Consider the following 16,369-nt stretch of genomic DNA (forward strand, 5'->3'; position numbering starts at 1 on the left):
CTGTTAAGCTCCACCCACCACTACATGTACCAGCTGTGTCACTGTCATAATGAACCTAAATTAAAACATAAGCTCTACTAAGGAATTTTTTTAACCATAAGACTCACTAGAGTCTTGGTCAATTACTTTTAAGCTTCCATAATGACATGGCCCCAACCCTACCAGAAACTCAGAAGAGTTTATATATATATTTTTTTATATATATATAATCATGTTGAAAAGTGCCATGATCACAGGCAGAAAGAAAGCATGGAGTAGGAGTTTAGGTTTCTTGGTCCTATGGTTTGGGTCACTAGGGTCCTTAACCTTAACCCTTACCCTAACCATAACCCGTACCTAACCTTAACCCTTACCTTAACCCTTTTAACTGTAAACTTCATTGGGATAGGGACGTCCCAAGGATCCCGGATACCATAGGACGCACCCTAGGGTTTGGGAGGTGGAAGGTAATGTCGTAAAGCAGAGTGTCGTAAACCAGGTGCAGGGAGGGGAGGTGAAGCGGGGGGAGTGGGGGAGAGAGAGGAGGTGACTCTCCAGCAGCATTTAGACACAGCGAAAGGATCATGGCGGATGGCCCCAGGTGTAAGCGCAGAAAGCAGGCAAATCCGAGGAGGAATAACGGTATGTAAAACTACTTCAATGTCCCTTCTTTTCGTGTGGTGAAGTGGACTATAATGTGTTGTATCGAATTCTCTATTCTCCGAAGACTTTAGTACCTCCGGAGTCCCGGTTTTAGTGTGTCAAAGTGCTGGAAAGTAGCAAGTAAGCGCACCATTATAGCCCTATGTGGCGTACCGTTATACCTGTCTCGCGACTCTCCCTCCGCCTAGCGGTTGAGTGCACCACCCTGGACCGTTATACGCACCTAATCCCATCACTTCACTCGCTTTTGGCTTTTGTTTCCCGTTCAGTCCCTTTTCAATTCTATTTAAATTCACTTTTCTTTTTTTTTTTTAGTTTTCAACTTGATAGCTTGTTTCACCGTCTCTCGCCTTTGGGCAGCTTTTTGAAACCTGTGTCTGGGAAAATAACGTTACCTGGTTGTTTTTGCGGACTGCGGTATTTTTTCCATCAATATGGAATATAGATTGATGTTCTGAAATGAGTGAATATGTGTATAATGTTAATTCCTTCAATGCACTTTCGAGAAAAATAACTGTTTCTGTCGCTTTTCTCTTTGTCGTACGGTGGCAGGTAGCGCGAGCCATGACAAGACACTGTTGCTACATTGAGGGCTCGGGATTTAGGAAATGTTTTTACTATGGAAATTGTGCTGTTCTGCTGCTTCATATTATATTCAATGGATGATGTTATGTTTATGTAGACTACACATCTATTTTCTCACTACTTTTATTTGTAAACGATGTGTAGGCGCGATGCACGCGTTTTCACAATTCAATTGGTTTTCACAATGCAAGTGTGCATTTACAAATCATTCGAAAAGTTATTGCTAAGATAAGTAGACAATATGCAGAACAAGGTAAAGTAGCTATAATGAATAAATGCAAATGAACTAAGAACGAAAAACGTTGTTTCTGTAGCATGCATTGTTGGGTAACGTTTCAGAGAATGGGAAGAATATATCAAGCGCTGTTTGTGTAAACAAGGCACAGCCTATATAAACAAGGCACAGCCTATATAAGGAGTGTGGGTTTACATCCACAGTCCTGCGCTGGGAATTCTGATTTTACACACTCAAGGTTTGGTGGTGTGGGAGCGAAACTTGAAGTTGGAGCCAATCTGTTCATCCAGAGTTTCTATACTTAAATAATTGTCGTTATTTTGTTTTTGTTTGTGCTTTTGTGTTTGTGTGTGTGGTTAAAAGGCTGCATTGTAGGGTCGTCCGGGTAGCCAGTGCGTTTCTCTGAATAGTTTTTTTTCTTCTCGCCAGTAATTTAATAAATGTAATAGTGGAAGGCTTTTATCTGGAAATCATGTTAAACCCTATTTGACTTGCAAAGATCATGGTCTTCGGGTTGCTTGTATTTGCCTTGTGCGTTTTATTAGTCTCGTGTGTTCTCATTTTATTTAGTTACGGGACTTGTGACTTTTGTTTCAACATCGGAGGTGGTAGTTTTTCACACATAGGAATAATGTTTGTGTTGTAGGCTGTTTGGAGGCATATGGGTTTTTCCTTCTGTAGGCTAGCTGACGACATGCGTAGTCTCCTTACAGCCTGGTGAGAACAGTCACCGGCACAGCATCGCAAGTGGTCGAGCCACCCAGCACAGCTTGCAGGAACTGAGAACATGTTTACCTGATCCGGAAAACGGGTATTTTGGTATTTGTAAACACCCCTCTGTCAAAACATAAAAACAAACCAGCAGTCTGATTTCGGGGGACTGAATACGCTGTTAGATTCCCGTGAGACGATTCCTTCTCTATCTTCCCTTTCCAAAGCAGCGGAGAGCGGTCCCTATGCCGTGCGCCGCAACAAATGGCAACTTGTGCAGGTAGAAAAGGCAACCGTGTCTGTAGGCGCTGCATGCTGTCATCATGAGTGAATTTGCTGTGATTTTTCTCTTGGAGTCGCTTGTTGTGCTTACTCTCCTTGTTTGTTGTCGCTTACTGTCATTGATTGTATGACATGGACATATTTCGTGTGCTCCTTATTGCTTTTTTTGTCTGAAAAGGTGTTGGTCACCGGTCCATATCATGTCAGCTCTTGATTGACGACGGTTCATTTTGTGCATTCTGTAAGGTACACACCTTATAACGGACCTGTTCTAGCGCATTTGCACCTCAGTCATGGTAGGCCTACATTATTTATAGCCTAGGCTACATTTACAACATTTTGTCACTATAAACTTTGTCCATCTGATGTTCATTTCAGAAATAAATTGAGATCTGTTTTATTCCTTATTCTTTGTGTTCATGTTATCCATTTTAAATGTTCTATGTTTTCAAATACATAGACTACAATATCATACATCAAGAGGGGGGGATCGAACATAAAGTTCAGGAGACCATAGTGATGTTTTAATCATGTGATATGGGTGCATCAACCTGCTGGGTGGAAGAGCTCAATATACTGTACCACTACAATGAGAGACAGAGAGAACCTGGGTTGATCCAATACCTCATATTTGTCGGGGGTGTTATGTTTGTCATCAGGTTAAAAGCCTTTTTAGGAGCAGGTTACTGTTGGTTACTGAATCCAAAAGGTACTTAGTTGTCTGGCCCTCCCCTGTCCTGTGTTGGTTGTCTTCCTGGGTCTGACAGAGCAGAGCAGGCTAAGACCAAGGTGAGCTCCTGTCACAGCTGTAAACATGGAGGCGCTAACAGCCGGCCAGCTGGCAGGACGACAGGTGTTTGCAATCTGTGGGATACTAGTGTTTCCACTGGCTTCCTTTGTCACTTCTCCTATCCCGTCCAAGTCTAGCTCCCGTCAGGAATAGCAGTGACCATTTCCTGGAATGGCAATTTAACACGTCAAATTTGTGAAAAGAGGAATGCGACACGGTATTAACCTTAACAGTCTTGGCCCGTATTTTGTAGATGAGTGGAGGGTATTGGGCCTACATTTCAAAGGAACTGAGTATACAAAACATCCAAGACCTAGACTGACCAGGTGAATGCTATGATCCCTTATTGGTGTCACTTGTTAAATCCACTTCAATCAGTGTAGATGAAGGGGAGGAGACGGGAGAAGGATTTTTAACGGGATACGGTAGTAACCGGTTTGAATGTGTCAAGAACTGCAACACTGCTGGTTTTTCACACTCAGCAGTTCCTCGTGTGTTTCAAGAATGGTCTACCACCCAAAGGACATCCAGCCAACTTGACACAACTTCGGGAAGCATTGGAGTCAACATGGGCCAACATCCCAGTGGAATGCTTTCAACACCTTGTAGAGTCCATGCCCTGATTAATTGAGGCTGTTCTGAGGGGAAAAGGGGGTGCAGCTCAATATTGCTCCTAATGTTTTGTACACAGGTTGGATTTCTATTTCTTTGAATTTATCAAAGGAGTCTCTCTCTCTGTGTCTCTCTCTCTCTCTCTCTCTCTCTCTCTCTCTGTCTCTCTCTCTTGCTCTGTCTCTCTCTCTTGCTGTCTCTCTCTCTTGCTGTCTCTCTCTCTTGCTTGCTGTCTCTCTCTGTGTCTGTCTGTCTGTCTGTCTGTCTGTCTGTCTGTCTGTCTGTCTGTCTGTCTGTCTGTCTGTCTCTCTGTCTGTCTCTGTGTAACACACACACAGTTTTTTGTCTCAATGCTACAGAAGAAGAATGGGTCTGTGGGTCTAGTTTTGGCTACTGTAAAGCTGTATGATGTAACAGAGGATGTTTATTTGGCTGTCAAAAGTATAATTAGTGTGCTGGACTCATTTTTCACCCTAAATAACCACACGCTGTAAAGTTGTGTGAGAACAATAAAGAAACACTGTGGTTAAGCTAACACTCTTAAGAAAATAAGATGTTTTGGCCATTCCAAAGGCTTCAGGGGGAGAGGGGTGGTGTTCTGTGGGCCGGCATGCTGCTTTAGTGTTTTAAAAGCCAGCTGTTAACATTTAAAAGGTCTACTACCCCTGGTGAGTGGAGTTTAGCAGGAGAGGAAATTTTCATTTATCAGTTATTTTGCTTTGGAGCAACTTCCTCTGCTGGATATGAAAGTGCCAAGTGAGAGGAAAATCCCCCGCCCCCTCTTCTCATCACCCCCCCCTCCCTCCTCCACCAGTCCTTTATTCCAGCGGGAGACACAGTAGCCAGGGGTGCTGTTGATTGCCCCCTGACCTAGGCACCCATGCGTGCCTCCACTATGACTTCACTTTCCCCCCCTGTGCCATTGTTGGGTTCCTTCCAGCATGTCCAATTGCGTTTGTGTTTAAGTCCTTTCAATAAAAGGATCCTGAGGGGTAAAAACCCTTGTCCCAACTCCCTCAATCCCTCTCGTGTCTCCCTCCATCCCCCTGACCAGTACAGCCCTTCAGTCCTGTGGAGTTTGGTGGGGAGGAAGAGGGACAAGGGAGAAGGATAAGGGGGGAGAGGGGCTGTGAGAGCTGGCAGAGTGACACTGAGGTGCTGCTGGAGACGAGAGCCAGTGGGAAGAAAGGTGGACACACACTCACTCTGTCAAACATGACAGCTCCTTTTACATTAGAATAGTGTGAGTGTTTCTTATGGAACGGAATGGAGAGGATTCATTTAGGTTAGTGAGGCAAACTATAGCCTAGGTATTGTCTTTATAGACTTTCTGTCTTTTATAGAGGTTCTGTCTTGTGTCTTGAATAATCCGTTTCTTTGTTATTGCTTGTCACTTTTATGTATCTCCAGGCTTTTTCAAATGTATGATATGAAATTCTAATTTACACCATTCAATTCACCATGTCACACAGTTCAATGATTTCCCAGCAGACAATTCTGTTTGTGCCCATAATCTGAGGTACCGCACTCAAACCCTTTCCCACTGTTGTTGAGGGAGCTTAATGATTAGCAAGCTCCTATAGGGGCATTGCATTACCCTATAAAAAGGTGCTTTCTCTTGCCTTAGAAAAGCAGTTTTAAAACCCAAGTCAGTTTCACTAACCCCCTTAACTGTGTTTGAATGTGCTTTATTGGGGTTGTATGTGGATGAATGCTTAAATGAACCATTGTGTGTTAAGGCTTTGGTTGGAGAAAGCCTGAGGAGAAAGAGCCTAGTTACCTTTGCAGTCTGCCTGCTCTACTTCATACACTTTCAGTGGAAGAAGAAAAGGCCCATTGAGTGGGGCTGGCGTGGGGAGGGAAAGGCCTTTTCACACTCTGCTTGTGGGAAACTTCTATCTGTACTGGGCATGGCCATTTGCATATGACCCATTCTCTTCCCAGAGACCCCAAGACTGACAGAGGAATCTGTGGAACACTCTGAGAATTCATCACAATCTTCCTCAGTCTCACGACACGCAATGTGCGCACCCCTCTTTTGTTTTGAGAATGTGTTTAGGCTATTTGTCTGTGTCATGCACACTTTTTTTGCTGAAGGCTTGTTTGTGTCTACTGCCGATGCCTCCTGACTGTGTCATTTTGTGTTTTGTTTTTCCTGCGTGTCGTCTAAGCCACGTATTTAGTGTGTTAAAACTGAGGATGAGTCCTATGTGCTCCAGCAGCAGGCAGGAGTCCCCCTCTCTATAACCCGTATTGGGCCCACGACGGAGCTGCGTGACTGGGCTGCCAGGGCTGGAGGTGCCGGGGGGCTATGCGGGGGCCAAGGCTGACATAATGAATGAGGAGGAATAAGCAACGGAGTGTCAACACTGTTGTTGAAAGGACAGAAATATTGTGTAGTTATTCAGTTGGGGGTTGGCGGGACAGTGAGGGGGAGGGGGAGCTGTGTGTGTGTGTGTGTGTGTGTGTGTGTGTGTGTGTGTGTGTGTGTGTGTGTGTGTATCAAGGGGAGTAGGCTATGCAGCGAGGCATCAGGTCCACTGAACTGAACAAAAACATGCCGGGGGGGCTCAGAAGGATCGAGAGGGAGACTGGGCTCCAGAATAGAATAGGATAGCTCCTTGTAGCTAGATCAGGTCAGGAGCCTTCTCAGTGGTTCAGATCCACTCAAGGGACTGAGAATGTGACCTTGAAGGAAGCAATGAGATATTGTCAAGCTCCCTGCTATCACTCTATTGAGTGATTCATATAGGCCTATTTTCCTATTTTTGTCCATCAGCAACTGAAAAAAATGCATTGATTTGACCAATGACATTTCCTCCTCTCCTCCTCCACTCTGACATGCCAGACAGGTATGTTGGTAAGATGACCTCACCCAGCCCACAGGCCTCAGGATTTGTCATGTATCGCTTCTAAGGGAAATAAATTCAATGTCTACTCTTCCCTCTCTCTCTCCCTCTCTACCTGGATAGTGAGACAGATGGGAGTTGAAATTACAGTCCAAAAACATATTAAGTGTCTGCACCTCCCTCCCTCCCTCCCTCCCTCCCTCTTTCTCTTTTGTTCTCTCTTTCCTCCTACCTGTTCCATATTACATAGAAACAGGTGGGAGTTGAAATGATAGTCCAAAACCAAATGAAGCCTGTTCCGCAGACCAGTGTTTCCCAAACTTTTTCACTCAGGCCCCCCCTTATATCATTGGGGAACATCCCACGCCAGGTGGGAGCTGAAATTATAGTGTACCGTTGTGTATAGCCTATACCTGGGGGAGATGGTAGCTCTAAATTGCCATCCTTTGGGGGTTATTCATTGTGAGCAGCCTGGGCTTGGTTTATGTGTCTTTTTTAATAATGTGTTTGGTGGCTGATCTTTAGGCTGGGCTAGTCCTGTTGGGTGTTGACACTACTGTCTGTAGCTTCAACCTCCCCTTTCCTCCCTCTACTCTACCCTCCCCTCCTGTCCTCCCTCTTATCCCCTGTTCCTCAGTGTCTTTTGCTTCAGCCTCTCTTCCCTCTATCTCTTTCCCTCCTCCTCTCCCATTCTCCCCCCTCACTATGTATTGCCTCAGCCTCTCCTCCCTCCTCCTCTCCTCCCCTGTTCCCCAGTGGAGCGGTTAATGAAAGGCCTGTGTTAACAATAGGCAGGCAGCAGGCGCTGGGCCGCCAGCCCTCTTCATGCCAGCTTGTGTTTGGGCCACAAACTCATCAGTGGAATCTTTGTTCCTCACATTTAACCTGACAATTCACTACCATTTTCCCCCCCTCAAAACCTGACAATGCACAACTGTTGAAACAATATGGCGGCTGGTATGTATGCAGAGATCATAAAGTTGTGTACCTGCATCACATTTGTTTAAGTTACTATATCATTAACCTTTACTGTAGTGGGCTAAATCAGGGTCACACGGAGTGTTTCTTGGTAGTCTTAAACAAATCTACTTTGAAACAAAAGTATACACCTCACACACATGGTTATGGGCTTACAGAAAATAACACACCTGTACCATGTCAGATGTAGAATTGACATGTATTCAATGTTGAGTTTGCATCCCAATATTACACTTTATATACAGCACAGAAGACTGAAATATAACAAAACTGTTTGTTGCTTTTCTCTTCCTGAAGCAGACTGATTGATCTAGGGAGTCCCAAATGGCAACATAATCTCTATTTAGGTACTACTTTTGACCAGGGCATATAGTGGCCCATAGTGCACTTTGATAGGCATAGGGTGCCATTTGGGAGGAAGCTTTAATGACAGAATGTGAGAGCAGTCTTGTCTCACACACTGACTACACCTAGCATTGAGCTCTGCTGAAAAATACTATTCACCCACTATATCTCTATCGCACTGGCAGGGCCAGGCCAGGCCGGCACAGCCGCTCACTCACTCACTCACTCACTCACTCACTCGCTCGCTCACTCACTCACTCACTCACTCACTCACTCACTCACTCACTCACTCACTCACTCACTCACTCACTCACTCACTCACTCACTCACTCACTCACTCACTCACTCACTCATTAGTCCTGTGTGTTGTGATGTTTACAGACTCTGACATTCAGCGTAGCAGCCAGCCTCTCTCCTCTCCACTCCTCTCCTCTCCACCTGACTTACAAAACAAGGTGACTCAGGGTTTCTGTTAAAGCTGTAGGCTGGCTAGCTACCTATCACAGTGTGACTGTGTGGCCCTGTGTTAGTCACTCACTGTATCCTGGGGACAGGGACATCACAGGGGCCATTTTCGTCTCTGTCAACATTTTCATATCATTAGGATGGCTCTGGATACACACATCCCTCTGACTGTGTCCCAAATAGCACCCTATTCACTATATAGTGCTCTACTTTTGAGCCCTATGAACCCTGGTCAAAAGTAGTGCAATATATAGGGAGTAGGGTGTCATTTGGGATGCAGCCCGGTTGATGAATGAGTTTGGTCTAGAAACAGCATTATAAGCTTCATTCACCACGATGCCTGTTGATCAGAGGCTGTATCGTCTCATTTGCTTACGGTCCTTAATTTGATCAGGTTTTGATGTGTCTAACTACCGACCTAATACTCACCTTATGTCATTGACTCGAGACTAGAGCAAAGTACACCTAGTCTGTCCAAGCTCCAACCCCTCCAACTCTCCCTGCCAACTCCGGGAACAGAGAACCCTATGTGAACCAGTACAGATGTAGGATCTTTATTTAATCCTGCAGCAATTATGCAGCAATTATGTGGATTATATTAATGGACATTTTTGTAGGGGCTGATAATTTTTTTTGTATCTATCGTTCAGGTTTTGGCTATCAAAACACACCATGGCCTCAGCCTCGCTACACACGTTTCACCCACACAGTTGGGGTGGACTGAGAATAGGAGTAAAAACGAGGTCAGCCATATAGCCAGACAGTACCACATCTGTCCTCCTCTTACTCATAGAGATATCATCCTGGTCGTGCTCATTATTCTGACAGACTGGCACCCAGCCTCCTGTCCCATTTAGACAGAGGGAGAGCCAATGAACTGTGGGTTCTAATTGATCATGTTTAGAGTCCTATGACACCATTTATTTAGTGCTTGTAGTCTTTGGGTGTTTGTTTGTGTGTTGGTTAGTTGTGTCCTGCTGTTGATCTACGCACGCCTACCACCGTCGTTACGCGCATCTGCACTTCATGAGACTCACCTGGACTCCCATCACCTTCCTGATTAGGAAAGGGGGGGATACCAAGTCAGTTGTACAACTGAATGCCTTCAACTGAAATGTGTCTTCTGAATCAGAGAGGTGCGAGGGGCTGCCTTAATCGTCTTTGGCGCCCGGGAACAGGGTTAACTGCCTTGCTCAGGGGCAGAACGACAGACTTTTACCTTGTCAACTCGGGGATTCGATCCAGCAACCTTTCGGTTACTGGCCCAACGCTCTATCCACTACCTCCCTTATATCTGTCACTCCCTTAGGTTCTTTCCTTAGGCGTTATTGTTTCTGTTCCTGTGTTTCATGTCTGTACGCTACTCGCGTTTCTTGTTTTGTTGCATGTTTAATTTATTTATTAAATTCACTCCCTGTACTTGCTTCCAGATTCTTAGCGTACATGTTACATCCCGGCATCATTAGGTGTCTCATCTGTTAGCTGCGCAGCACTGAGTTAACATCACATGCCCGGTGTTGCACTACCTCTCTCTGTCTCCATCTCTCGATCGCTCTCTTTCCAAATGTCTCTTTCTCTCTTTCTTTTCCCATCTTGCTCTCTTACTCTCTTTCCCCATCTTTCTCTCTGTGTGTGTCTGTCTTTCTCCATCTCTTATCTCTTTCTCTCGGTTCTTTCTCGCTCTCTCTCTTCCTCCTTTCTCTCTCTCTTCCTCCTCTCCCTCTCTCTGGCAACTGCCAGGGTTATCCTACTCCAACATGAGCAGGTGCTGCAGGCACCAGAAACTCACTACAGCACTCATAAATAACACCTAACAAAAGTATGAGAGAGTGAGAAGGAGGGATAGAGCGAGAAAGAGCGATGGGGAAAGAGATTTAAAGTTTCGTCTGGCAGTGGAGCTAGCCTAGACCAAGCAGGGTGTGGCTCATCTCATGGTCAGGCAGTTCCTCAGTCCTCCTGCCCAAGGATATGCTGCTGATCACTGAGAGCAATGTGAGCTTCTTAATATCTTCTGTCAGTTTGAATGAAGTGCCTGCCCTTCTCAAATGTATTTGTTCACTGCTTCCCCTCCCTTTTTCTACCAACTACCCATAAAACGTTTCAGCTGTAGCCTACTCTTTCATGCCACATCAAATTAGTCCCAAAAAAACAACTTTTAAAATGAAAAGGGCACCACTTAGTGAACACACAAAGAGGAAGTTGGTAGAAAGAAAGACGTAAAGTATTGTCATTCAGTTATCTTTTGCTGTCATTACGAATCTAAGAGCTTCCGAACAATGTTAATTGCCCAGTGCTCTACAAGAAAATGAAGTGGTCAGAAAGGAATTACATTTAATGCACACTTTAATAATCTCCCACAATAATGAACCTGTTCCCCAAGGAACTGAACCCCATAAATACATCTAAATGGAAGAGTATTAATTAACATTAATGAAATGAAAAGTATAATGCAAGAACATGTGTTTATACCCTAGGCTACTTCAAGTCTTTAGTCTGTCTTCAGCCACTTCAGCCAATCACTTCTTTGAATCATCACCCTATGAACACAACCAGGAAGTCTGTGTTAGATTGCAGCTCAGGATACAACCCTGAAACGGCTTTATCTCTGTCAAAACAACAGTCTTCCTGGCCTGGGGATGTTTCCCAAATGGCACCCTATTCCATAGGCCTATCCAGTGTTAAGGTTTATTCAATGCTGGTCTGACCAATCAGAATCCGTGCTTTAAGATTGTTTTGATCACAAGGGACTGGGATATGTTCTGGGTTGCCTCTGAGAATAACATTGACGTGTACACTGACACGGTGACTGAGTTCATCAGGAAGTGTATAGGGGATGTTGTTCCCACTGGGACTATTAAAACCTACCCAAACCAAAATCCGTGGTGGATAGATGGCAGCATTTGCGCCATAAAAGTACGAACCACCGCATTTAACCACGGCAAGGTGCCTGGAATATGGTTGAATACAAACAGTGCAGTTTATGCCCTCTGTAAGGCAATCAAACAGGCAAAACGTCAGTATAGGGATAAAGTGGAGTCTCAATTCAATGGCTCAGACACAAGACTTATGTGGCAGGGACTCCACAGACAATCACGGATTACAAGGGGAAAACGAGCCACCTTCTTCGCTGGCTTTGACACACAGTGTCACCGATGTGGCCCGCTCCCGAGGTCTGTGGACTCTCGTTCTCCGGGGCAGACATGAGTAAGACATTCAAGCGTTTTAAACTTTGCAAGACTGCCGGCCCAGACGGCATCCCTAGCTGCGTCCTCAGAGCATGCGGAGACTAGCTTGCTGAGTGTTTATGGACATATTCAATCTCTCCCTATCCCAGTCTGCTGTCCCCACTTGCTTCAAAATGTCCACCACTGTTCCTGTACCCAAGAAAGCAAAGGTAACTGAACTAAATGACTATCGCCGTGTAGCACTCACTTCTGTCATCATGAAGTGCTTTGAGTGGCTAGTAAAGGATCATATCACCTCCACCTCACCTGACACCCTAGACCCACTTCAATTTGCATACCGCCCCAACAGTTCCACAGATGATGCAATTGCCATTGCACTGCACACTGCAAACTGCCCTATCCCATCTGGAATACCACAGTATATAAGAATGCTGTTCATTGACTACAGCTCAGCCTTCAACACCATAGTACCCTCCATATTCATCATTAAGCTCGGGGCACTGGGTCTGAACCCCGCCCTGTGCAACTGGACTTCCTGATGGGCTTCCCCCAGGTGGTAAAGGTAGGAAACAACACCTCCACTACATTGATCCTCAACACAGGGGCCCCACAAGGTTGCGTGCTCAGCCCCCTCCTGTACTCCCTGTTCACCCAGGACTGTGTGGTCTTGCACACCTCCAACTCAATCATCAAGTTTTCAGACAACACAACAGTAGTAGGCCTGATTACCAACAATGAGGAGACAGCCTACATGGAGGAGGGGAGGTCCCTGGCGGAGTGGTGCCTGGAAAATAACCTCTCACTCAACATCAACAAAACAAAGGAGCTAATTGTAGACTTCAGGAGACAGCAGAGGGAGCACGCCCCCCTCCACATCCATATTCACAGGACCGCAGTGCAGAAGGAGAAAAGCTTCAAGTTCCTTGGCATACACATCACTGACAATCTTAAATGGTCCACCAACACAGACAGTGTGATGAAGAAGGTGCAACAGTGCCTCTTTAACCTCAGGAGGCTGAAGAAATTTGACTTGACCCCTAAGACCCTCACAAACTTTTACAGATGCACCATTGAGAGCATCCTGTTGGGCTGTATCACCACCTGGTACGGCAACTGCACACCCCGCAACCATAGGGCTCTCCAGAGGGTGGTTCGGGCTGCCCAACTGGTCACTTTAATAATGTTTACGTACTGTTTTACTCATTCCATATGTATATACTGTATTGTACTTCTATTCAATGCCACTCCGACATTGCTCATCCTAATATTTCTTAATTCCATTATTTTACTTTTAGATTTGTGTGTATTGTTGTGAATTGTTAGATACTATTGCACTGTTGGAGCTAGGAACACAAGCATTTCTCTACACCTGCAATAGCATCTGCTAAATATGTGCATGTGACCAATAAAATTTGATTTGAATTTGATTTGATTGGCACAAGTTTTGATTAGCATCTTATGGGCCCTTATTAACAGTAGTACACTATATAGGGAATCGGTGCCATTTAGAATGTAACCTTGGTCTGGTCCTGATCAGCTAAAGTCAGCAACCCCAGCACCTGTGGAAGGCAGCAGCCTATTTAAGGTGTCTTGTTTGTAGTGGGCACCCCAGTCTGGGAACAGCATAAAAGTCTTTAGTTGGGAGGAATAGCTGTGCTGCGCGTATAGGCTAGTTTTAAAACCCTTGAGAACTAAGCAGAAGAAAATAACTTTTGTGATAACAGAAGTATTACAATTTTAGTTGTGTAAATTAAGGGGTACTGCAGGAATGAGAGGGCATTTTGTTTCCAAATAGCAGCAGACAGGTTCATAAAGGAGGTCTGACTCCTCACACTGCAGAATGTATAGAGCTGCCACCTGTAATCCCAGAGTCTCAATGCACGCATTGTTGAAGTGATTTTCCCTTCCGTCTTAGATAGACCTGACTTAGGCTGACTTAAGGTGGTTGGGTCATTTGGAGGAGTCATTCAAAGTTGGTACTCGTTTGATTGATAGAAAATTGTCTATTAACCCTGTCACCCAATGCTGTATCAAGTCAAATCTTCATCCTTTCTCCTTTTGACTGTGTGCCACTGGCATCCAATGTTTCCCAAACACCAACCTGCCTTGAATACAAATGACCCGGTCCTTATTCTGGCAGCTATGCTAACTGCCCCCCTTCACTGCAGAAGTCTGGAGGATAAAGAAGCTTCATTCAACCAGTAAACAGTGTGTGACTGTGCCTTCCTTGTTCTAGTGCCAGGATGTAGCACGTCTCGTGGCACGGTGCCCTCACCCATCTGCCCTGTACCATTAACTGATAAATGTATCTCTGGTGAGTGTCGAAACTAAATTAGCTTCTGGTCTTGGGTCAGTTTTACGTCCCCCCGGTAACGTTTAGGATTTGTGCAAGCTGATCCTTTCTACCTTCGAAACTCCTTGTAGCTAACAGGGCTGAGAGGTGCGTCAGGGTCAGTAGAAGCTCACTTCCCGTTGGTGATGGTGCTGCAGCTGTTGTGTGAACAAGGTTAGGAAAGGAAGGTAAGGAGGGAGATGCACCCATATGAGATTATCCCATGAGAATCCTAGTGTTCTCTGCATGGGTCTAAGGCTGTGTGTGTGTATGTGCATGTGTGTGTGTGCCTGCATTTGTGCGTGTTTGTAGGTGTGTGTTAGTTTGCTAATGCACACCTGACCTCCACCTGAATGCTAACCCGTGAGTTTCTTTCTGAGGCCTCATGCCTTGTGCCCCCCTCCCATCCAGCCCAGGCAGTAAACCTTAAAAAGAGTCACAGAGAAGCGTTTCACATGGGGGGGGGCTGTTACTAATATATAATTGGACCACGGCTGCTTTGCCACTCAATAACATGGGCATGTATTTTGTCCCCCACCTGTCTCTCTGGAATGCATACACATACTTGTTACATTGTTTTACATGATCCACTAATGTAAAATACCACCATATTTGAAATAATAGAATGCTTTGCTTGATCAGATTCAGAGTGATCTATCTACGACTCAGGAAGATGACATTTTTCTTTGAATCTGGCAATAGAAATTATTATGTGATGTTATTTCCCCCAAATGGAAATGTCTTAACATGGTAAAGGCCATGGCAAGGTAAAGCATAGAGGGCACTGACTCTCCACTTAGGCCTTAATTCCCTGAGTTAAGCAGCCCCTGTTTCCTCCCCCTGGCTAGCTAATTTAAAGCAGTGGCTTCCTAATCGAATGTCTGTCTAATAAATCTATTAGATCAAAAGGAATCTCTTCACTCTGGCTGGCGCGTGGGGACAGAACGTCTAGACAGGGGGAGAGAATGTTGCTACGCAGTTGTAGTGTCACAACTGAAGTAGTCTTACTGTATCCTCTCTGTCAGGAAACACGGAATTAGAAGAGAAGGAATCTTGCCTACAGACAGTAGGCTTTGATTCCATCTGCAGGCATGGAATGAGTTTTAATTCAGTCATTTCCACAAAGCTGTATTTATATCCTATATATAGGAAGGTCCGATTAAATCTCTGAAAACAAGGATACTTTTTAAGGTAGCCGTAACAGTTCTCAAAATGAAGTGTTTCCTTTTGCATTAACTGGGGGAGGAGGATCTCCTAATGTACGATTAGAATAATATAAGATTATGTATATGTGCCCCAATTGTAGATGCTGTTGTAGATGATGAGTCCATTGAGCCAAATCATAATCATGCTCCTATCCTATAGTCCTATCCCTGGATTGCTAATCTAATCCCCTAGAGATGCATATTAAAGCCTGCTTTAAATGGGGTTGTGTGATCAACAGCCAGATTAACATACCAATAAAGCATACATCATGATATAGGCAAGTGGGAGGGGCCTAGCTTGCTATTAAAATATGGATAAGGAGGATTACGGTCTCTGTCTGTCTGTCCGTGGAAAGGGGATTAGGTGGCGGAGGGCAGACAGATTGGATTTAATGTGTGTGTTCGACTAAATGATTACTGATGGATCGCGAAGCCCCCATGTAGGGAATGATCTCTGCAAGTCTGCCCCTTACCCCCTTCATGGGTATACACACACACGCTCACAACCACACAAACACACACACCTCCCTTCCCTCCTTCATGCATGGGTGATAATTACAGCATCACAGGGCCCCTACTTTAGAAAACACAACAAGAGCGTGACTAGTCTGTCTGTCGGGACAGAAAATATCCTCATGATGCTTAGACAGACAGTAGTAGGCATTAAGCATGACCTCCTGCTCAGCCCACAAACAGAACCAGAGGTTTCAGAGGTTTCACTACAAGTCCCAGCTGTTTAGTGGAGGAGGCTATGGTTAGCCTAGGTGGGTGATTCTCATAAAACTGACAAAAAAAAGAAATACATTTTCCACCATAATTACACTTGGATCATTAATATTAGGATCTGGATATCTCTATTCCATAGTATTTATTTTGTTTATTGATCAGATATTATGCATTTGTCTGAATCCTGGCTTAGGACGGCCACCAAGAACCCTGACATTTCCATCCCTAACTATAACATTTTCCGACAAGATAGAACTGCTAAAGGGGGCGGAGTTGCAATCTACTGCAGAGACAACCTGCAGGGTTCTGTCTTACTACCCAGGTCTGTACCCAAACAATTTGAGCTTCTACTTTTAAAAATCCACCTTTCTAGAAACAAGTCTCTCACTGTTGCAGCTTGCTATAGACCACCTTCTGCCCCCAGCTG

At 44.9% G+C, this 16,369-nt stretch overlaps 1 protein-coding gene across 1 annotated transcript in view; it reads left to right on the forward strand.

The window, feature by feature from the left end:
• Positions 1–530: 530 nt before the first annotated feature.
• The window catches only part of LOC115130444 (zinc finger E-box-binding homeobox 1-like), a 91,347-nt gene continuing 75,508 nt past the window's right edge, over positions 531–16,369 (forward strand). Inside the window, exon 1 of the mRNA XM_029661599.2 lies at positions 531–621. Coding sequence (XP_029517459.1) covers positions 564–621 — 58 coding nt within the window. The 5' untranslated portion in view covers positions 531–563. The remainder of the gene's footprint in view (positions 622–16,369) is intronic.

Source organism: Oncorhynchus nerka, linkage group LG6 (genome assembly GCF_034236695.1).
Source record: "Oncorhynchus nerka isolate Pitt River linkage group LG6, Oner_Uvic_2.0, whole genome shotgun sequence".
NCBI classification, from domain to species: Eukaryota; Metazoa; Chordata; class Actinopteri; order Salmoniformes; family Salmonidae; genus Oncorhynchus; species Oncorhynchus nerka.